The sequence below is a fragment of the Daphnia magna genome, linkage group LG7 (genome assembly GCF_020631705.1).
Source record: "Daphnia magna isolate NIES linkage group LG7, ASM2063170v1.1, whole genome shotgun sequence".
Taxonomy (NCBI): domain Eukaryota; kingdom Metazoa; phylum Arthropoda; class Branchiopoda; order Diplostraca; family Daphniidae; genus Daphnia; species Daphnia magna.
In genome coordinates, this window is record NC_059188.1 from 3,247,917 (window position 1) to 3,269,874 (window position 21,958).

The 21,958-nt window shown below is 37.7% G+C and overlaps 1 protein-coding gene, 2 long non-coding RNA genes and 2 pseudogenes across 5 annotated transcripts; 1 reads left to right on the forward strand and 4 right to left on the reverse strand.

Annotated features, from left to right (window-relative positions):
* Window positions 1-15,252: 15,252 nt before the first annotated feature.
* On the forward strand, window positions 15,253-15,754 carry LOC116927800. 3 transcript variants are annotated; one of them, XR_006648837.1, is made up of 4 exons: window positions 15,253-15,292; window positions 15,398-15,500; window positions 15,567-15,675; window positions 15,723-15,754. It is a non-coding gene; the product is annotated as an uncharacterized LOC116927800 (long non-coding RNA). The 3 variants fall into 3 exon arrangements; XR_006648838.1 differs by having other exon boundaries at window positions 15,736-15,754; XR_006648836.1 differs by having other exon boundaries at window positions 15,567-15,752.
* Window positions 15,755-15,991: 237 nt separating this feature from the next.
* Window positions 15,992-17,324, reverse strand: LOC123474676 (annotated as a pseudogene).
* Window positions 17,325-17,490: 166 nt separating this feature from the next.
* On the reverse strand, window positions 17,491-19,636 carry LOC123474208 (annotated as a pseudogene).
* Window positions 19,637-19,996: 360 nt separating this feature from the next.
* On the reverse strand, window positions 19,997-20,875 carry LOC123474135. The gene is made up of 2 exons (XR_006648772.1): window positions 20,693-20,875; window positions 19,997-20,624 (listed from the first exon to the last, which is right to left on the reverse strand). It is a non-coding gene; the product is annotated as an uncharacterized LOC123474135 (long non-coding RNA).
* Window positions 20,876-20,892: 17 nt separating this feature from the next.
* On the reverse strand, window positions 20,893-21,728 carry LOC123474134 (lysoplasmalogenase-like protein TMEM86A). The gene is made up of 3 exons (XM_045175986.1): window positions 21,528-21,728; window positions 21,297-21,412; window positions 20,893-21,194 (listed from the first exon to the last, which is right to left on the reverse strand). Exons 1-3 carry the CDS (start codon window positions 21,628-21,630, stop codon window positions 21,069-21,071), a joined length of 345 nt encoding a protein of 114 aa, XP_045031921.1. The 5' UTR covers window positions 21,631-21,728; the 3' UTR covers window positions 20,893-21,068.
* Between the last annotated feature and the right edge of the window lie 230 nt (window positions 21,729-21,958).

Sequence of the window (21,958 nt, forward strand, 5' to 3'; positions counted from 1 at the left end):
TTATTGGATACGTTTCCATCGGCGACGCAGGAGATCCGCGTACAAAGCTTATTTGCTTACCTTCGTTTCAGAGCAAATCTAGCTTATGAATATAATTAAATAAATCTTTGATGAGATTTATTACATTTTAAATTTTTAAAAAAGTATTTAAATATGTTAAATGATTATTTAATTCATAAACAATTACACCATTTTCATGAGCGAGATAATTTTGCAAATAGTTATATCATCCAAGTCTAGAACGCGGATCTCCCGCGTCGCCGACGGAAACGTATCCAATAAGCCATAATAATATTACTAATTTTATCAAATTTAATATTTAGCTAACATAAGAACTAAGAACCATTAGTAATAATGAAATTAAGTAACATTGCTCATCAAAATATACCACAGATGAGTGAGTGGAAACTTTACTTTCTTCTCTTACAGACGTATTTTTAATTTTTCTACTAATTAGTGAATTGGTATTTAAAACAGTGTGTGGAATTGCTATTCGGAAATTAATTGGTTTCTTATTGGTTTATAATTTTCTTTGGGGAATATGTAAAACACGTTGACATCCATGTTGTTGTGAAAGCGTTGGTACCTATGAATTGTAAATTAAAGAAGTCAGAATATTGAATGACAGCATCTCGTAAAATTAGTTGATATAGCATACCTTATTTATGAATATAGTTGGTACTTCATCTCTCTTTAAACGTCTATAATCTTGATAACCATTATCTTTCCTAGGACAAAAATAACCCGGTTCGAAATGTTCATTACATATATAACTACTCTTCGTGATTTTTATGTCTTCCACGTTAGAGAACGCTGTTTCAATTCTATTGCTAAGCAGTTTGAATTTTTAAATAATATTTTCATCTTTTGGGAACAAATGGAAAGTAACATTGCTTTGAATATCCCCATAACTTTTGCTTCCACAATATTTTACAAAACACTTCCGCCTCATAAAAAATTTCTTTAGATTACGTAAACGTAAATCGCTATTACAGAATAACTAAATCAACCCATGCCATGCTCTGTTCCACAATGACCGCAATTAAACGGTCCCAACGTCAAAAACAAAGTGCGGAAAAAGGGGGATGGAATTACGGAAAACAGAAAATGAATTTTCCTTGAAAAAGATAGATGATCGGTATACGATGCCTTCTAGATACAGGCTGGGAGAACCAATTTCCTTTGAACTAAGGGAGGAATCTGTGCTTGGTGGCCGTATCTTAAGTAGGCCATGGATTGCATGGAAAATCAGTTGCCAGACTTTCGATTTATGTTGGTTTTGACCGAAACTTGGCCTCAAGACACTAAACAAGTCGATTCCCACACAGCACACTAACGTCTTTTAAAGGATATTTATTCATTTTAACGGCAATATTAGGATTTCCTTATTTTGTCCTGAAATCATACAATGACGACTTAAAGATGATTTTAATTGATGACCGGCAAAAACTGCTCTAATACACGGATTTTTATGGTCACCAAAGCTCTCATTTTGGCGTTCACTTGGACGACTTTTTGCTCTATAAAAAAATGCTAAAACCATTATTCTGCCATCGAATTCGAACACGGGTACCCCACATAATAGTCAAGTAGTCTACCATATGCGCAACATTCCTTCATGTTATAGGTATTTTTAGACTGAAAAATTATACAGTGAAATAATTTTCAAGCTTCAAGCATTATTCAAGCTTCCATAATTAAGAAATGAATTTTTTTAATAAAAATTTGGCATTTAATAAATCGATACTTTGCGCTCTTTGACCAAAATACCAGAAGGGAAACATAATTGTTATAATTTTTGATCATTGGACTCCCGCATCATAGACTGAGCTTCTTCTTCTTAACCAATAACTACGTATTGAAAAAAAAAAATTCTAAGTTATTATTTGATGTGGTGTACGTAATTCTTACAAAGTTGAAACCCAACGCTTCACTGTTAACTGTGGCAACGTGGCTTTTAAAGAAAAAGATCAAAATAAGACGTCTGCTAAGGGGCGTGACTTATTTTTTAAAAGGACCGTGGCTTAAGCGCGTCCTTTTAACGTCCTTTGGCGGTCCAGTACTGCACGTCCTAGTAAAACAGATTAAGGATGAGTTACTGCATTAAATTGTTATGTGGGTTAGGTCACAATGCCTTACTGCAAGACACAAAACGTGTCGATTATGAACCGATGTTGGTATTCAGACACCAGATGTGTCGAATACGCCCTGGTACTGGTCTTTCAAGACACAAGATGTGTCGATTATGGAACTCAGCTGTACATAGAGACCCTAAACGCCTTGATAATACACTGAAACTGATCTGTTAGTGCACAAGGTGTGTCGTTTGTGTCCTAGAAATGGATTGTAAGACACCAAATTAGTCCATTTATACACTGAAAACTGATCTATTGAGACACAAGACGTGTCGATTATGAAAACAAACTTTCTTTGTATTAACTTATTGGCAGGCATTAAAACTGGTGTCCTTGATAAAATAATGTAATTAAACGAAATTGATTTCCATACGCAACCTTTCTATTTCCTACTACTCTTCCTGCCTTTTTTTCGACGCCTCTGAGATTTTCAGTCATTCGCACCTCTAGTTTTCTCGTCTTTCTTCCTTCTTTGCAATGCTTTCTTCTATCTCTTTGCGAATGGGCAACAGGTATTTTATTTTATCGTGTTGAACCCATTTCTTTCTTCTAACTCTTTCTCTTCCTTGTCTCTCTTTTCGAGCGTGCAGTGTGTGACGCGGACGATCCGTGTTCAAATCCAGAGATCCACATCTAGAACTCGGAATATTTTAAATTTTTAGGTAAAATTTCCCCTACGCCCCAGGGGAGAAAGGGGGAAATTGGCGTGGTGTACGAGGGTATTTCCCCGCCTGACGCGTGGGGAAGCTACGGTAAATAAATATTTTCAAAGTGGATTTACTATCTCAAGACATGATTTGCACCCTAGGGTGTTTCATTTTTCACTTTTTTAAATATTTAATGCCACCTTTTAGTGTGGGTTGATAAATGCAATTTAAAAAGTATCCCAAGAGCTGAGGTCACTAGGACAATATTTGACCCTCCCACCCTCCAAAAAACCTATAAAAAATTATTAATTTTTTATTTAAAAATTTTTATCAGTAATCTCAAAGATTATTTTTCTTCCACACATCATCATCATCATTCTTAACCACACTGTTCTTTATCCGTCTACCAAGTTTCATTAATTTCTTTTTAAAATTAACCCACCAATAATCCCACCACATTAAATAAATTTGGCATCTATCCACTTTTTATATTCTGCTGTGTAATCCCGCGTTTTATTCGCGACAGCGTCAGTTGGCACACGGCGTGGCACACGGCGTGGCACACGCCGCACGCTTCATCATATTTGCGGTGTTTGGTTTCAATTTCATATATTGTATAACTACTCTTGGTTCCTACAGTTATTATAATCACAAATGGAAAGTAGGGAAATGAGGCAATCAAATGATTGGTTGCTTGCTTCGATTAATAACTCTAGCCTGGCTATAGGGGTTAAACTTCCATTTAAAAAAGCTGTCATGAGGCGATATTTGTATTTTGTCCGTACTGAGGTCAACACATCGACAAAGGATATGTTCAAGGTGGTTCTCTCTGAACTTAAACAAATATGGGAAAGAGCGTCAATTCCCATCAAACCCGATCATAAGTGTATTGAACAGTTGATGCGTATTCACAAAGAATGGTCCAAAGTGAAAGCCATTTGTGTGTCTAAGCGAAACAACCCTAATTCCCAAAAGAAGAAGTCGGAATTTGTTACAAATATGAATACTTTGTGTGATTTATCGCCACCAAATGTTAAAGAACTCATGATTGCTTCTCGTGAAAGCTTTTGGGAAGAAGATTACAACTTCTTTTGTGGCCAACGAAAATTCCCACAAATTGGAGCCATGGGTGCCATCGATGGAAAGAAAAGAACACGAGACCGTAAAAGAAATCAGAGATGGAAATCTTACACGACAAGATCATCAACGACATTAAGTGATTTGTCAGAAGAAGAAATCGATGTTCCAGATTATGATAATAGTGACATATACTACATTTATACGACACGTTCTACTCCTCGGCCTGACTCTATAACTATTGAAATATACAGAAAAAATCTTACAAAAGCTACCAGATAAGTGGCTGATAGCAGGAATCTCAGTATACGTGATGATTTGGCTGTTCAAGCAGCATTTACAAAAAAAGGTGGAGGAAATTTGAACGACGTTTTACTATCCGTTGCAACCGTTAGTCGACACAGAAGACAAAATCGCGAAGAGATTTTAAACCAGATAAGAGAAAAATTTGTGAAACCATCTTTCCTTCTCATTCATTGGGATTCGAAGTTAATAAGGTATAATGATCACAAATCCAATTTTAATGGTTTAAATGTAAGTGTCTATGATTTTAAGGTATCTAACTGGCAAAAAAGACGAACGAGTAGCAATTTTAATCAGTGGCAAACTAACTCTAGAACATCCTAAGCTTCTTGGTATTCCTGTCATTAAAGATTCCACTGGAATGTCCCAGCATAATGCCGTTATAAAACTATTGGATGAGTGGGAAGTTACCGATAACGTAGTCGGTATGGTCTTTGACACAACTGCCAGCAATACTGGCCGATGGAAAGGGTGCGCAACATCAATAGAGTTTACATTGGATCGTGCGGTACTGTGGTTAGCTTGTCGGCACTACATGTATGAACTTCATGTAAAACACGTCGCTGCACTGTCCACTGTCCTTCCGAGTCATTATTTGTTAGGTTTCAAACTGATTGGCCTGACTTAAATCAATGCCCAGAGGTCAGAAGCTATCAACATTTTTATTAATCGCTTAATGTAATTTAAAATAAATAATTTTAGGATTTAGAACTATTTGACTGTAATGTCTGTCCTGAACTGCAAGAAATCGCTAATGAGGTTGTCATATGGGGTGAAAACCACTTATAAAATGAAACATTTTCCCGCGAAGACTATAGAGAGCTTCTTGAGTTGACCGTTTTATTCCTTGGTGGCACTGTTTACCCATTTAAATTCAGAAAATCAGGTAAATACTAGCAGAATAATGAGAAATTTAGGTAAATAAAAAAAAATCTTTTAAAATTAGTTGCACACCAACATGCAAGGTTTATGGCATACTCTATTTACTTCTTTAAAATGCAGCTCATGTCTCAACGTTTTAATATGACCGACGATGAAGCCAATAAGGTGAAAAGAATGTCGACGTTCATAGCAGTTTTTCACAGTCGAGCGTTTTTGAGATCTAGAATTTCTTCAATCGCTCCGTCAAGGGATCTCAAGTATTTAACAGATATGAACATTTATGCAAAAGAAGATGCGGAAGCTTCTGTGGTTGCGATCAAGTCAGTTTCAAACCATCTATGGTACCTTACCGAAGAGGCCGTGGTTTTTGCTATATTTGACAAGGAACTTCCGGTGACATTAAGACAAGAAATGGTTAAGAAACTGTTTTCGATGCCCTAACCACAGCGGTTCCTTCCACAAAAACCAATTTTCCCGCGAATAGATCCATCAAATGAAGTTGACTTCTCGGAACAGTTGCTATCATGTATTGGCTCAAGAAGTTGGCTCTTATTTGATTTGCTTCAAGTTCGCGATGAAAAACTTGATTGCATGCGTTCTCCAGTCATTTATCGGGATAAAATGATTGGGTATCAAAACGTTGAAAAACAGATACTCTCAATGGAAATCATCAACGATTGTGCAGAAAGAGGTGTTAAGTTAGTGACTAATTTTAAGGACATGTCAAAAGATGAAAAATAGCAGCAATATTTATTCCAGGTCATCGAATACTATAGAAACCGTGTCCAAACCTTAAAAAAACAGTATTGAACAAATAACAGATATAGGTGCTAACCTTATGGCTAAAGGAACGATGAAATACAACAATAAAATTTAAAAGGTCTAGTTCACTGACAAATTTTCTTATGATGGGAGGGTTAATTTTGAAAAGAAATTTATGAAACTTTGTAGACGGATAAAGAACAGTGTGGTTAATAATAATACCATGGGGTAAAAGAAAAATAATTTTTGAGATTGCTGATAAAAAATTTTAAATAAAAAAATGATTTTTTAAAGGTTTTTTGGAAGGTGGGAGGGTCAAATATTGTCCTAGTGACCTCAGCTCTTGATATACTTTTGAAAATTGCATTTATCGACCCACACTAAAAGGTGGCATTAAATATTTAAAAAAGTGAAAAATGAAACACCCTATTGCACCCCCATAAACTAGGTATGGTTAAATTCGTCTAATTAAGACGAATCTTTCTATGCTAATTATAAGTTTCTATCTAAAATATAGGTATACTAGTATACTGCTGGAAGTTTTCGCAACCTCTTCTCTGACTATCTGGAATTCCGTGTGGTTTAGCAGATACTGGTGGATTGTGGGTGATGAACGGGCCAACAGCTACGACGGGACAAAGCGGGAGATCAGCAAACATGAAAACTGGAGCCTTTTCACGAATATCTTGCATTGATGAAATCAATGCGGCGACTGCTGCTGCTTCATGCATTTTTCTTTCCTCTTCGTAATTATAACAATTGCGACGTCTCTTTTGTCTTCTGTGTGTCTGTCAGTTAATTTTATTTTTGTCCTTCCCTCCTACTTCGGGATGGCTTACCATTATTTGCAGAGATCAAAAAGAAAAACAGGTTAGATGATGGCAACAAATGTGTCAATTAATCATACACAAAACCAATCAAAATTAATAAATGACACTTAGATGTGAATTAATCGTACGCAGGATCAATGAAAATTGATTAATGACACTAACGAGTTAACTAGTCAAACACAAATTACCTTATGACGCTAACGTATCTATTAACTAAAGCACAAAAATAGATTAATGATTCTAAACGAGTCAATTAATCAAAAACAAATTAGTTTATGACACCTACGTGTCAATAAACAAAGCACAAAAACAGACAAATGATTCAACGAGTCAATTAATTAAACGGAAATTAGCTTATGACACTAACGTGTCAATAAACTAAAACACAAAAATTTGGTTAATGGCACCAAACGTGTCAATTTACCAAAAACAACATCGCTTATGACACTATTGTGTCAATAAACAACTCACAAGATAGACTAATGACACTAACGTGTCAATTAGTAGAAAGTAAACTAACCTATGATACGAGCGTGTCAATAATCAAACACATCTACACAAGTGGTATGTGTACCATGTAGTATATTCTTACCACATAAATGGTAAGAATTTACCTCTTTTCCGTGCTCAAATTAAAGTTGAATCGTCTCGATGGCACGTGTTAAACAGCTTTTCTTCGTCAGATCCAACTTCCAAAAGTAAAGGTTACTCTGGTCGTAGCCCTGACTCTGAAAACTCTCCAATGGCAACTGGCGCCAAAACTGCAGGGATGCGATTTTTATACGAGTGCAGAGAGGACAGGGGAGGTCCAGGAAGGAGCTAAACAGGTTAAGGTAGGGAATAAAATTTGCGCTTAACACATGTCCGCGCATAATAGCGGTCAATTCAACAAGTAATACAATATTTAGTTGACCTTTCGTAACAGAAGAGAGGGGAGACATAGCAGTCGAAATCAAGTCACGAACAGTATTTGGAACCTTTTTATTGTACTCAGCAAACAGGTTCAAGTCGTGGAACTTTTTCTTTACTACAGAGCACCAATGAAAATGTTTTCCCAAATGGATACAAATTAGCAAAATCTTTCCGGACTGCAACAAAAATTGCAAAAGTCTGCAACTATTCTTTGAACTCGGGGAAGAGACATGGTTTCCTAAATAATTATAAAGATAATTATGTTGCAGATATTCATAAATGTATTGTAATGCTTTTATGATACCTTTAGTTTCTGGAACACAACAATGTAGTCTATGGCCCTTCTTTGGGTCATGCAGCAGAACATAAGCAGGCAACTACTTAAAATCTCCTTTGTCGTTCTTGATAATACAATTTATGGAAAGTAACTAGGTAAAAAAATTATTAGCTCTTGCATGTTAAAAGACGTATTACTATTCAACCTGTTTGAAAGGATCTCTGACGAAGTGAAATGTGGCGTCCGGGAACCAGGTCTTGAAGCCCTCTACTGCCTCTTTACAACGGGAGCAAAGAACAACAGATCAGCGAATGGCGGGCCTCACTTGTTCCATAGCCAGCAAATACAGCTCCTTAGTAGAAATCCACAGGGAAGAATGCCGCGTGGATATCGACAAATGGCTCATGTATCCTAGGGGTAGGCGGTAAGGATTTTGATCTACAGTAAGAAAATGAAATTTTGATTAATTGAATAGTTTTTTTAAATATAGAAAGAATGGATTTTATTAACCACCTAGTAGCTAATTCAATATCCGTCATATATCTCACTGTAATCTCCTTGTTCTTGTTGATTTCAAAGAAGATAATTCCTTTAGTTGGCTTGAATTTTCCTTTTAGTGCTTCCTTTTTGCATTCTTGAAAATTGGAATCTTAAGAAGAAATATGAAGAGTTTAATGTTTTATTGGCCCTTCGTGATTCCCGTAGCCCGTAGTCTAGTGGATGATTGTAATGAATTTCACTTGCTGCATTGTGTTGGTTTTTCTCAAAGTCTTCTTGATTGTAGTCGAACAAGTAATCTCGACCAGATAGAGTTTGTTGAGTGATTCTTGTTTTGCAGGGGTCTTGAAGCCGCCGAGATAATCAACGCCAAGTAAAGCATTTTCTGCTAGCGCGTTGCCTAGTCTAGTAATAACCTTGTAAGATATAAGATGTTAGTTATCAGTTGGTATGAATAGTATTTTATTGGATTATCTAACCTAATGATTAATTTTACTTTGCCTTTGTTAGATCCTTCACTCACTATTTTATCTTCTGCCTGTGTCAGTGTTTCAAAAAAGGTTTGCTGTAAAAAGGGAAAAAAAATGTTTACAAAAAATTCCGTTACAAATTTATTATTCCTTACTTCCAACACAGATTCAATTAGATCCACTAGTGGTTCAAGTCGTATACCATCACGTATACAATTTTGCTGGAAACAGATGGTAGACACAGATTGGGAGCCACCTGAAGTTGTTAGAAAAAAGGTAATTGAAAATTTATTTCCTAATTTATGTATATATACAGTACCCACCACAAGTGTTCGAAAGTGCGCGAATACTCGTAAGCCTCCGTGTAAATACCTCGCTGATTTGCAAGGTAAATACTGGGGCTAGATTTAATTTTTTTTTTTTACAAATACACTCGTTGAAGATGTATTCGTTAAAAGAAATCAGAACTGTAAAAGCCTTCACTGAGGCTGTACACGACTTTCCATAAGTATTAGAAAATTTGTTTTTTGTGCGGATTTCTTATGTCGTGATGGATTTTTCCGGCGGATATATCTTTTTTTCTCTATCTCTAAATATCTATCTATAAAATCTTTAAAGAACGCCACGCGGTCTGTGTAAAAAAATATTAATGATAAATTAAAGAACAACTTGAATAACGTTGTTCCATTTCTTCAAATAAAATTTGGCAAGAACGTATTTATAACATCTTTCTGGTTTTTGCAATAAAAGTTTGATAAAGTTAGTATTGTAGCTGGATGGGATTTCTTCAAATTTTTTAAGCCTATATGTTTAAAGTTTTGACAGACACGCATAAAATCTCGAGAAAATAATATCTCTGTAATCAACTATCTGATGATTTTTATTTCAAATGGCTTCAGTTTTCCATGTTTTTTGTTGAGTTCCGTTTTCCATTTAGTTCAGGTGCAATATCAAAAACTCGAATTAGGATCACTAACATGAAGTATTGGGAATTCCACTTAGTAGAAAAGGTTGCCAAGAAGGCAGCTAAATATCAAAACCAGAGCAAGCATATTTGAACTGCCATATATAATAACTCGAACAATCTGAATTATTTAATCGACAAGTTTGACTATGCATTACAGTACCCAGCCAAACGTATATACACCCTGAAGTTTTTCTCCTATATTTATACGACCTCTTACGGCGCTACGTACAGCTGTTTTTTTATTCCCTGCCAAACGGTAAAAGACATGTAAAAAAATTAAAAATCAGCCAACTCACTGATGAGTGGCCTGTTTGCAATATAAGTCACATATTTCCCTTTATAGTTCTCTGAACGGTAAAAGCTGGTAAAAGCTGATTCTAAAGATATTCTATGGGTGTCTTCAGGATTATCTTTTAACGTCCTAAGGAAATTTTTAAGGTGTCTATAAGATGCATATACAAGCCAAATAAGGGGCAGGTTTTTCAGGGAATTTTGAGAATAACCTAAGGTGTCGTTTGGATGTTTTAGAGATATTCTTAAGGCGTCTTCTGAATGTCCTTCTAATATTGATCGGACATCTTGAAGCCATATAATTTCAGTCAGGAAAATTATTTGTAAAGTTTTTCCAAATTCGTTCGGTTTAAATGTCTTAAAGACATCATAAAGACACCTTACGAGCTCTTCGATTTTCCACGTAGCCAGCTTTGTAAGTGATTGTTCCCTAGCTAAATCATTATTCAGAACTGGTTCTTGCCGTTAGATTCCTGTGTTGTAGGGGTTTCAATACCTGGCTCGTTGTGTTTCATTAGAATACTCATCACCAAAAAAATGTAAAACAGAACAAGGTACTGTTTCCCCATTTAAGAATTAAATGGTAATTAAAATTGGTTTAGTCTTACCTTCACAATCTACAAGTTCTCTGATGTGTAATTTTGTGTAATTACCTCTAACGTTGGAGATTTATGAGTTCGAGGTTCAGATAAAATACCGGCTTTAATAACCGTTTGGTTGAGAAGTCTGTCTATTTGAATATATGTTACTGACGATTCGTCCGTTGTTTCATTACCATACATGAAATTCAAGTATGAAATCTTTTCCTGATTTTTCCTTCTATTTCGTCTATCTGTAATTTCTGTTACACTCTTATGTTTCTAAATCAAAAAAATCGAAATATAAAAAAGGATATCCACGAAAAAACAAACAAATTGTTTGATGTATCAATGATAGCCGGACAAGCATCAACTGATCAGGTGGGTGTAAACAGTAGCAGCAAGCTAAATGAATCAAAACTTGGTGATCTGAAAAACATAACAAACAAAAATCCTACAATTTTAATGAAAAAACTTAAATCTAAGACCATGATTTATTGTACCTTATATCATATTGCCAAATATGGATGTATTGAGACTAACAGTATTCCAGTAAATCAATTTAGCAATAGGGGCTATACAACAAATTGTCGTTGTAAAACTGCATGAGCTTACATATTTTAACAATCAGTTTAAGCAACGGGTTACCCACATCAGGAATTCAGTTGCCTTAAACAATATGGTTAAACCGAAACTCCCCTTCTCTCACCCTGTCAGCGGTTTTTGAGTAGAGCAGAATTCGCAACTGAATTCAGTGAAAAAGGGTGTTTTTAATGACCACCTTCTTAGTTGTTTCATTTGAAGGTGAAACCATGGAATATAAAGTTATCCCAAGTACTAAGTTTCATAAAGAAAAATGTGCTTTGCAATTTAAAAATGTGCGTTAAGAAGCTAAAAAATTTTCGTTTCTCAAAATGTCGTGGCAGCGCCATGTCTGTACTATTCTGTCAAATCACAGTAAGTCATCTGTGTAGACAAACATTTTACTGCTCAACTAATTTATAATTTTTTTTAGATTTATTCGAAAAAAACTTTTGAAAGCAATGATGAAGCTTCCTTTATTGGGTCTGTCGAGGCTTTTTTGAGCAGATGTGGTAGGAATCGAAGATCTGAAGGTTAAAAAAGGATTCAACAACAAAAAAGTACAAGTGTTGAACAACCCAGCACTCAGTCATCACAGCAGACTTAAAATTGTGATTGGCACTTGCTTTCTAGTGATTCGGACAGAGACAGCGTGCTGGAGGATAGTGAAGCGACTGAATCTATTAGGGTTGGACCCTTAACAAGGTTTCCCAGTAAGTGTGCCTGTGATATTTTAAAATGCTACATCCGTGTAACAAATTATTTATCTAATTTAGTTTCAATCTAGTCATGACAATATATTCAAATTCATGCTCGCCTAACTCCTTCTCAAACGAGGGTACGGCCTTACAATCAACATTTCAAGAGATTCATCAGCTCACAATCCCGAAAGCACCAACTGGTAACTGAAAATATTCGGTCACAACAATATTCAAATTTTTTTCAATTTGAATTATTTTATTTTGTTTAGTTTACGTCATTAACGCGCATATTTTGAAAAATATGTCATCAGAATGCTATCAAGTATGAAACTTAAATAGTTTAAATCTAAACTTTTAAAATCTGTTCATTACTATAGATCAAAATCGCTACTTGCGAGCAATGGCCAGAGAAGTGGCAGACGTAAAGGCATATATGCGTGACCTACGAAAGCTTTTCTTTATCCGAAAACATATGGCAAGCCACTTTAACAACAACACTGAGGAGAGCCGTCTTCCTGCTTTTAAAAACCACGTCTCCCTTCCCTTGAAAACAGTAGACGACTTTAAACATTTTGAAGAATGTCAGGAACAACCTGGTAAAAAGCTTTCTCAAACCCAGTGAATTTTTCATCAGCAACATTGTAATAAACATGTTTTGTGTTTATTCAGATTGAGATGCTAGTGTTTGGAACAGGAAACACCAAAAGAGGTTTGACTATACACGCTAATTGTTGAGGAGAAGCGATATCAGTATGTTTTCCTATTTCAGTTGCGCTTCAGTCGAGCATACAAGGCAACCCGAAGTACGATAAAACTTACTTCAGGGGTTTGGAAAAAAAAGATTTTATTGTCTACATGTTGAACTCCGGCTAACTCCAAGTAGAGCTTCTAGGTATATTTGTTAAAATAGTGTTTTAGATTAACCTTTTAGCAAAGCAATGATTTTGTTTTACAGCATAATAATAGCTGGCAATCTTTAATATAACATAGGTTTTTGTCGGAATCAGCCATTGAATGACGATGATATTGGGATCAAACGATCGCGACGTAATAAACCCTCTTATCACGCAACACGGTGGTGGAAATCAAAACGAAGCTTTTATTCATCGTCAAGGATTTGCTAAAATAGATTGCATCACATCAAAATTCATTTTGAAACATTGTATTTCGCTTTCACATTTCATACAATGACTCGGATTTGAATACATTAGAGTTCGTCTTTTGAGTTGAAAAGAAGATCATAAAGATTTCTAGAAAGGTACCGTAGACTTTAGACCCCTTCGGCATAAGACCCCGGAGGGACTAAAATTTTCTGGTAGATTTTCTTTGCACATCTTAGGCATTTTTAATGGAGAGATGTAGCCGAGCCAATAGAAAAAATAAAACTGGATAGTATTTGCCATATTTTTCATTTTACTTGTCTAATGCATCCTCCCTATCTGATGGACGACTTTACGGATTAAAACAAATTTATATTAACATGGAACTCAAAGGCGTTTACCCACAATGACGACTGTGTATTAATAGGCTAGGCCATAAAATATAAGGGGACTTCACTTAATTACAAGGGGACAAGAATATGAGGACAATAAGGGAAACAAAAATGGAAATAGAGACAACGTAATTTGGTCTAATCGTAGTAGCGTGAGCGATACGGATTAAAATTAATAGTCAGGGAGCCCGTGTCACAATTAACACAAACCTTTTAAGAAAAGGTTTGACTATCAGGTTTGGGTTAGGAGGGTGGGAGAACCACGAGATGGCGCGTCTGTCGACTCAGACCGGCCGGATTTGGTAGTTATTCACTCCCGAAGTCGGCGTGATTTGGCCAAAACCACAAAATATTTAAGAGGGAAAATTTTTACAGGGTAAATTAAACAAAAATACGCTGATTTTAACGTCAGGTCGCCAGACGTTCGAATCGGCCGTTTTCAACAAATCAGACGCACTCAAAGTTTCACTTTATTGTGAAATTTCACATTTCATTTAAGAAATGTAATTTTTTTTCAAAAAATAGCTCTAAGTGAGCTTATAATTTAGACGAAAGACCAGACGGTGACATCGGCCGTTTTCTATTCATCAGACGTGATGAAAAACTGACATTTACACTCCCAGGTTTATTTTTTGTAATGCGGCAACGCCGTAAATATGGCGCTAATTTTAAAAAATTTCAAATGGAAGAGAGGAACATTCAATTCTGTATTGATTTTCTTGATCAAATTTAAGAAAAATTCGCATTATTAAAGCCTTAAAAGGTTGCATTATTAAAACAATAAACATAAAACTAATCATCGGCAGCTGAGTCTTCATCTTCCGCAGCTTCTTCGGCGACGGTTTCTTCTTCTTCGCTTTCGTTATCCATTTCTTCTATTTCCTCGTACTCTCCTTCCCCTTCGTTTGGTGATTCATTTTGCTGGACATCTTCAAGTTTCTTTGGAAGCATTTCCCCATCAAACCAGTTTAGGGTGAGATAGTTATCACCGGACTCATCTTGATTAAGGTTCCACCCATTTCGTTCTGGGGGAAACATTGTTGTCTGGAAAGAATAAGCGTTGTTCCAAATCGAACACAGACAATTTGCCCCTTTCACTTGTTGAACAAATGCGGATTTAGATGGCGGCACACTTCACTTGTATGTTAACTTTTCTTTCGTTGGGCGAATCATATTTTGCGCAAAATATTTGATACCGCGCATTGTTGACTTCTGCGGCTATCATTTTGTCTGTATTTTTTTATGCCATACAGTTGGCAGGTGAACTTTTCGATTTCCCCAATAATTTCTTCCGAAACGGTTTCCATGGAACCAAGCGAGGCAAATGCCTTTTGATAAGCAGTGTTGCTTTTAAGAATCTTGAGAGGGGCTATTTTACCCTTGCCGGCAAAACATGGTATTTGGTCACATCCTGTAAAACTGTGGAATCCAGCTAGTGATCTTGCCTATTCCCGGCCAATTTTTTGGGAAATAAATGATAGGTCGATGAATTTAATAGAATTTTTGCTAGCATGTCCGACCTCCAAGTAAAGCTTTGTACTTGGGTTTATTTTTGAGATGTTGGACTGTCCAATTATAAAAACATCTGTGTCGGCGGATCGGATGACAACAGTAGCTGGTGATGGAATTGATGCTACATGCGCAATCATCTAAAAAATTCAAAATCAATCCTGAGTTCACTAAGGTAATATTTAAAAAATGGTACCCTTGTATCCGCCTCTTCGTGCGCACATCGCATATCAAAGGTAAAATCTATTGCACCGTGGAGTCCACGGCGCTCTAGTGTCAAAAAGGGCTATTGCGCCGTGGATCCACGGCGCTCTACTGTCAAATAGTGCTATTGCGCCGTGGATACCAGTTAGCGCTAGTGTAGTCCCGAGTCGTTATGGTGAGTTGAAATTTTCATTTCTGATAAACGTTTTATTCTCTGAAAAATGATTCTATGTAAAGATTTAATTACAATTTTAAATAGAAAAGTTATTGTTTGATTGAGGTCTCGTGGTGGAGGCCATGGCTTCATGAAGGTTCCACATACTACACAGGATGACAGGATAACGAAAATGTGGTTCCAATGAACCACTGCAGCACAAATTCAAGTAAATATACCATTGATAAACATGGGTCTATCCCTGTAATGCAACACTCTTACTTCAATTTCACAGATCTTGTGAAGACTGAAGAGGTGGTAGCTTTTAGTCACTCCAGCACGCTGTCAAGTCAGTACTCCTTATGATAATGTTGCGACAAGCCGTCTACTGTCCCCAAAAACAAGTAAGTATTTATCTAATAAATAATAGTAAATATCTAATTCAACATAGTTATGCTAAACAGATGCTGCTAGTTATTTTTCTCCAACGTGGATGGTAACGACAGAAAGCCAGGCAACATACACATACCAAAATGAAAGCATTCCATCCACAGTGAACCATGCTTCAGTGTAAGTGCACGACTAGGTTTCTAATTGGGTATAGAAATGTATTAATCGATTTTTTCTTTTTTACAGTTATCACAAAACCAATGATCATCAAAATTTTTGGGGCAATCCTTGATGCATGTTGTGTGGTACTATCCTTCACAATCCTCTGTGTCACATCCGATGAGAACCAACCCCTTTCCCTCCCACCCTGTTCGGCGACAAGTGCAAAATACTTGTTCTTCTTCTACAATCTCCTTCGACCTCTTGGGCCGGATTGGATCTGATGGGAACGGCGTTAGTGTTCCCGAAGCCATACAGTTTATCAGGTGTGCACGTAACTTCTTTGGGTCGTAAAGTCTGGTTGCGGGGTCTTCTCCATTTACCAAACTGGTGGCAAAAGCAATGGAGAAGACTCCGCAATCAAATCCGTTACTTTGGCGCTGACAAGATTTAATAATGTATGTCATTTTCTCATCAGGCGTGCAAAGGAGACTCGACATGCAGCTCAGGATGTGGTCATTTTTCCATGGCTTGCTCGGCATACTGTCGTACACCAGGACATGGTTAGGTTGTGTAAAACCTTTTGCGACACACACCCAATGGTTTGACCCGTTGTGGATTATCTGCAGCCATCGGTCGCCCTGCGCGGGAGGAAACTCTAGTGCCGCTCCCATTGTGGAGCAATACAACCCTCCGATCGTTGGATGAAGTTTTTTCAGGATTACTTGGGCAATGTTGATGTCGCCCGTATTTAGGTAGTTGTTCTTTGTTATTACCTGGGCTTTATCCAAGAAGAGATGTGGCTCTTTGATACGGTTTCTACGTGTTTTGCCAGTACTATCAGCTGGTAGAAGCTATCAATAGGTAACGAGAAAATTAGTAACATGAATTTTAAAAACTTTCCTATTTAAATTTGTTACCTCGACAGACAGATCATCAATTGTAGCTGCATCCACTATGCACATTTCGTCGTCAGACAAATCATTGTTGGGTGAACCAGAAGCGGAAGATACTACTTCGCAACTTTCGTCGGCAGGCGGATTATCAGCGGGTGAAGAAGGGATGAGAACCCCCATATTGCATTTGTCTTGCTCTCTTGCAATGGCCTCGGCTTCCTCGTTAAGGATTGAAGCTTCTTCTTCCAATCGATTGTCCAAGTCGTTGCTTTCCAGCCTCTTTTTTTTGGCCTGCTTGTGGTAGGAGTTGAAGTAGCCCTTGTTTTCCTTTGGCCTGCCCCGTTTTCTTGGCGCAACCGGCAGGTGAAGGGCTGCCCAAGACGAGATCTACAAGTATTTTAATACAAAATCATGTAAATAAATCACATTTAACAGTAAAGTGTTACCTTTGCATTTGTTTCAGATAAATCAGTACTCGCATCAGTAGTGGGAGGTTAATCATGAAGATCAGCACTACCTTCTTCCTTTGTATCCTCTTGACTGGATTGGACCAACTGGATTGGTTTATCGGCCTTGATCAGGGCATGTATGTCGTGAAACAGTCTCATCTTCTCCTGAAAATCGGGTATGGTCATGGAACTAATTGTTTCGGCCAATTTGCGGAAGAGATTGGTAGTGAGGTTGTACTGGTCCCTCTCAGTTCGTGGTAATCTGGCTTTTTTCTTCTTGTGGATTCCGGTAGGTGACGACACATTGGCGGAAACTACTGCCTCATTATAATACCATCAGAACGTTATTATTAATATAAACAATATTTGGTTCATTGACTTCTATAGTTACCTCCAAGCACTCATTCCTCCAGTGTTCTGCATAAGATCCGGACGGAATTTCGAGATTGTCCTTGAAATGGAAATATATGATGTGGCGACACGGGAGTCCAAATGCTGAATAAAAGTGACAGCTGCAACTGGACAAGTCTTTTTTCAACTTGTAATTAGTATTCCTTGACGTTATGGTGTACGTCAAATAATCCTAGAGAAGTAAAACGTGTTTCATTTTATAGTACCTTCATGATTAATTAAATGTAATCTGACTTACATTGTCTAGGATGAAATGATAGTTTTTCCTCATTATCTTGATTTCGTTTTCCAACAGATTCCACGCGAAAGGAGAAATGGATTCAGCCAATTTTCGGATGAGTTCAGGCTTCGACTGTGTTGAAAATCGAACCTCACGTATCTTTTGTTTCAGCTCCCTGTCACTTAAACGAAGTAAAGTCACGTTAACCAGGGTCTAGATAACTTCAGATAATCTCTCTGTCTTCTGCAGCACGTCCTTGATGGTATGATGAAATCTAGGAATTTTAAAATAATATTATTTTAACCTTATTGATGCAAGTAACTGATATTTTTACCGTTCAATACGATTCGTCGTGTTATTTCCAAAGGTTGGTAAATTTCTTCGTCCCAAATTGGTCCACTTATCCTCGATATTAAACCAATTATCGGCAAAATATTCACCAAGGCTTCCCAATCCTTCATCAAGTAAGTAAGAAAAATATTTTTAACGTGTAAACAAATATGTGAAAGTAAACTATCTCTTTACCAGGTCCAATTAGGTACGCTTTAGCTTTATCGTATGCATCCGGAGTTTCTGCGTACATTGCAGCACGGAAATTTTGGCGTATCTCATGGTGCTTTTCTCTTTCAATTTCTCCGTTCTTCGTTCTTGTAAGATGGAAGTCCACGGCCTTCAACGCATGGAACTGGCAAAGAAGATGGACAGCTTTCGTGAATGTTTTTCCCAGGGCGGCGATCTCTGCGCAATCTTTGTCAGTAAATGTTACTTTAGTGATGGCCACTTCGTTGTTCTGTGGTAATGAAAGATTTAGTATTATTTTATATTTTATTGTAACAAAACTTACATCTGAAAATATTTTAAGGCATTCCGTAATCGCCTCAGTAGTCTCATCCCGGCTAAAGAACATGGCCACCGGCTGACTAACGCCGTTGTTGTCTTCGATCATTAGATGGTACAGCGCAAACCCACTTTTGTTAGTGTTGTAAGTTCCATCTAACTCCAGCACTGCTCCATATTTGTTGTATAGTCTGCGCTGCTTGCCTAGCTGGACAAATATAGCTGCCACTTCTTCGTCGGAATCATGAAGAACTTTAATGACGTTATTCTCGTCATTTTTCAGATTTGAAAGAATCTCTACGACATCTTTCCAGTCGTCATCCGACTTCCCTGTAAGATTCGACAACTACGTTAATTGATCCATCAAATAACATTTTTTAAACAATAGGCTTACCAGTCAATGTCTGCTTAAGGTTGATGATGTCTTTGCTAATAAGATGTGATCCAAATCTATCGAGCAGCAGTTTTCGAACTTTGGTCGGTTGACCACCAGCGACCAGCGCACTTTTTGCGAAATCGAAAGCCTCTGTAGTCATGTGCCTGCATGAACGTGTTGGGTTAGTTTAAGAAGTGAATATGCGATCACATTTAACTTACTTCTTTCTGGCGTATGTGTGCAGGTGTGCCTCAGAAACAGGGTGAGTATGGTGAAGAGCTCCAGCTTTGTGATCTTAAACTTCTTCACTGACTCATCCGGATTGTACGAAAATCGAATTTGCACAGGACAATAATTGGGCATCACATGTTGATTGAGTCTTCGGCCCTTTTTGGCACGAGAGTTGTGTGTTCCAAAATGAGGACATATTTACTGCACGCTTTTAAACTCTACTTCTTCGTCTATTATCACTTTATTCCTAGGATCGTTGTTGTAAGATTTAACCGACTTCGTATCCCCGCGCCGCAAATACACAATTCCTTCCTGAAAAAGCCGCTCGATAAATATAACGATATCAGCATGGCTATCAAAAGTCGTGGCTTCGGTAAGAGAATCAAGGATCGACATTCTTGGGCAAGAAAGAAAACTCTACTGAAGATCTTGCCAGTTTTTTTGTTTTTTTTCCATTTTTTGCTCCTCATTTCATTGGTTCTCCTCACTTCAATAGGGCATGCGACAGATCTTCCTTTCCAATCCTCTGGAGACACGGTAACAGCGTAACCGCAAACGAGCATAAGAGAGTCATCCGACTTCCTCACTTCTTGGATGGAAGCCGCCGTCAAAGGGGCAAAATGAGTAACCGTCGCGCAATGGACCTTTTTTCCGTTCATTGTTTTTTATTATATTTGTTTTCCAAATCATGAACATAGACCGCTCCCATTCCTTGCTCCATTCCCTGGACATTTGTATTTCAATAAAACTATCTCGACTGTTAAATTACTCGTGCTTTTTTATTTCTGCAAAATGTAACCATTATTGGGACATTTAGATGTTCAGTTGTCATACAGCCCTATGGATGGAGGGCCTCCCCGGATTCAACGGGGTAATAGCATGTTTTGACACAGAGAGTAGAGACGCGTGGATCCACGGCGCAATAGCACTATTTGACACTAGAGCGCCGTGGACTCCACGGTGCAATAGCACTATTTGACACTAGAGCGCCGTGGACTCAACGGTGCAATAGGCGCGACCCATATCAAATTCTTCTGCTCGCACTATTGCACCTTCACAGGATTTAAAGGAAAAGCACGAATTGCCTTCTGTTACATATAGATGTTTTGATCCAAGAATCGTTGACAAAGACGCATCGCCGAATCCAATAGAAAGGAGTTTCACGAACTCGAGTTTGAAAGAGTCGCTTCTCAAAGCCTTTAAGAAGTTAGAGGGCCGTTTCTGTTTCATTCCGAGAGTTGTGTAGCTTGTGTGACGTTCGGAGTTGCCAACATTTGTATTCCGGCTTGTATTCCGGCTTGTATTCCGGGTAGGGATTGTAGGTTTGCTGGTAATAGGGAGTTTGGCATGAAACCACGGCCATGAAAGCAACAATGATAAAGACCTGTAACAGATAATGTAATTCATTTTAGTCCGGGTTAAGGAAATTTTAACGCAAAAGTGGAATAGTACCTGCATGTTGTTGTAGATGATGTTGCTGGACAACTGACTGATAGTGATGAATTCACAGTGACGGTGTTATATAGTCCGACGTGGAACTCATTCCATTCCTTTTCATAAGTGGGCACATACTGTGTAACCGCTAGTACTGGCGGTTCTAACTTCAATTTCTATCAAACCCAAGTCATCCAAAAATAAAAATTGTGCTAATTTCACTTTTGGCTTTGTTAGAAATCAGCTCGTCTGTCGGTTTCCTCTTGAGGTGTGGTGCCACAAGTCATTGGGAAGCAATTTCTCATTCTTTCTTTTGTCTGCAGAATTTTCATTTCAACACCTCGGCATATTTCAAGTCTACTTTGAACGTTATAATCATCTCACCGTGATCTGATTATGAACACGTCCGACAAGGACATGGAATGGGCGAATAATACATATGTAAACCGATGATTGCGTCCGAAATGACGAAGAATAAACCACCGACGCAAGAGCAAAGTTTCGTCCAAGTCCACAGCTCCTAACAGGTAAACAAAAAAAATCGATTATTAACAAAATTTGAAAGCCGACGCCCTTCCTATTCCGTCCGCTTTATCGATCCCGGAGCATCCGTTGTCATTACCTCAAAGAAGTGGACACGGGCTGTGGCCCTCCAAGCCATTGTCACGAGCAGTGCCGTGTAAATAGGGACAGTCATTTTGTAAATCAGTGCTTGTTGCGGCAGCCACATAGACAGACCTGATTGAAAACGATACAGCTGTTATCACTCACGCTATTTGTTATTTCCGTGAAATGACTTCTTCATGAATATCTAATCATTTTTTCTCCCTTTTTTTAAGAAATTTAAAAGTACTGAGCATTGATGCGATGTACATCGGAATGCTTAGCGGGATGTTGAGCGGTTTGAATCCGAAAGCTGAGATGAAAAACATGTGACCGATACCGAACGCTACCATTCCGTGAAGGAAAAATTCACGCCAAACGAGTAAACAGTCACCGATGCAGGAGAAAATCAGGCCGATCAAAATGCGTCGGGAAAATGTGTACCTGATTTTTTATTTAAAAAAAAAAAGTAGTGCTAATCTAGTTTTTCTATCCAAGGTGAACAAACAGCCTTGAGGACAGTGGTCGGGTACATCTGCACCGAGATGAGGAAAAAAAAACAATTGTTGGCGAAAATAACTCCCTCATAGCCGAAACTCATGCCGTGCATTGGCACGAAGAGTAAGAGACTTAGAATCGGTAAACATTTAAGGAACATGGCGAAGAGGGATGGATTGTCCT

Excerpts from the sequence above, each read along its gene's own strand:
- LOC123474134 (XM_045175986.1), bottom strand. The coding sequence starts at position 21,630 with ATGGTAGCGTTCGGTATCGGTCACATGTTTTTCATCTCAGCTTTCGGA. Across the intron at positions 21,413-21,527 it reads GTACATCGCATCAATGCTCA|GTCTGTCTATGTGGCTGCCG; the intron begins GTACTTTTAAAT and ends GTTTTCAATCAG. Across the intron at positions 21,195-21,296 it reads CCCGTGTCCACTTCTTTGAG|GAGCTGTGGACTTGGACGAA; the intron begins GTAATGACAACG and ends TTTACCTGTTAG.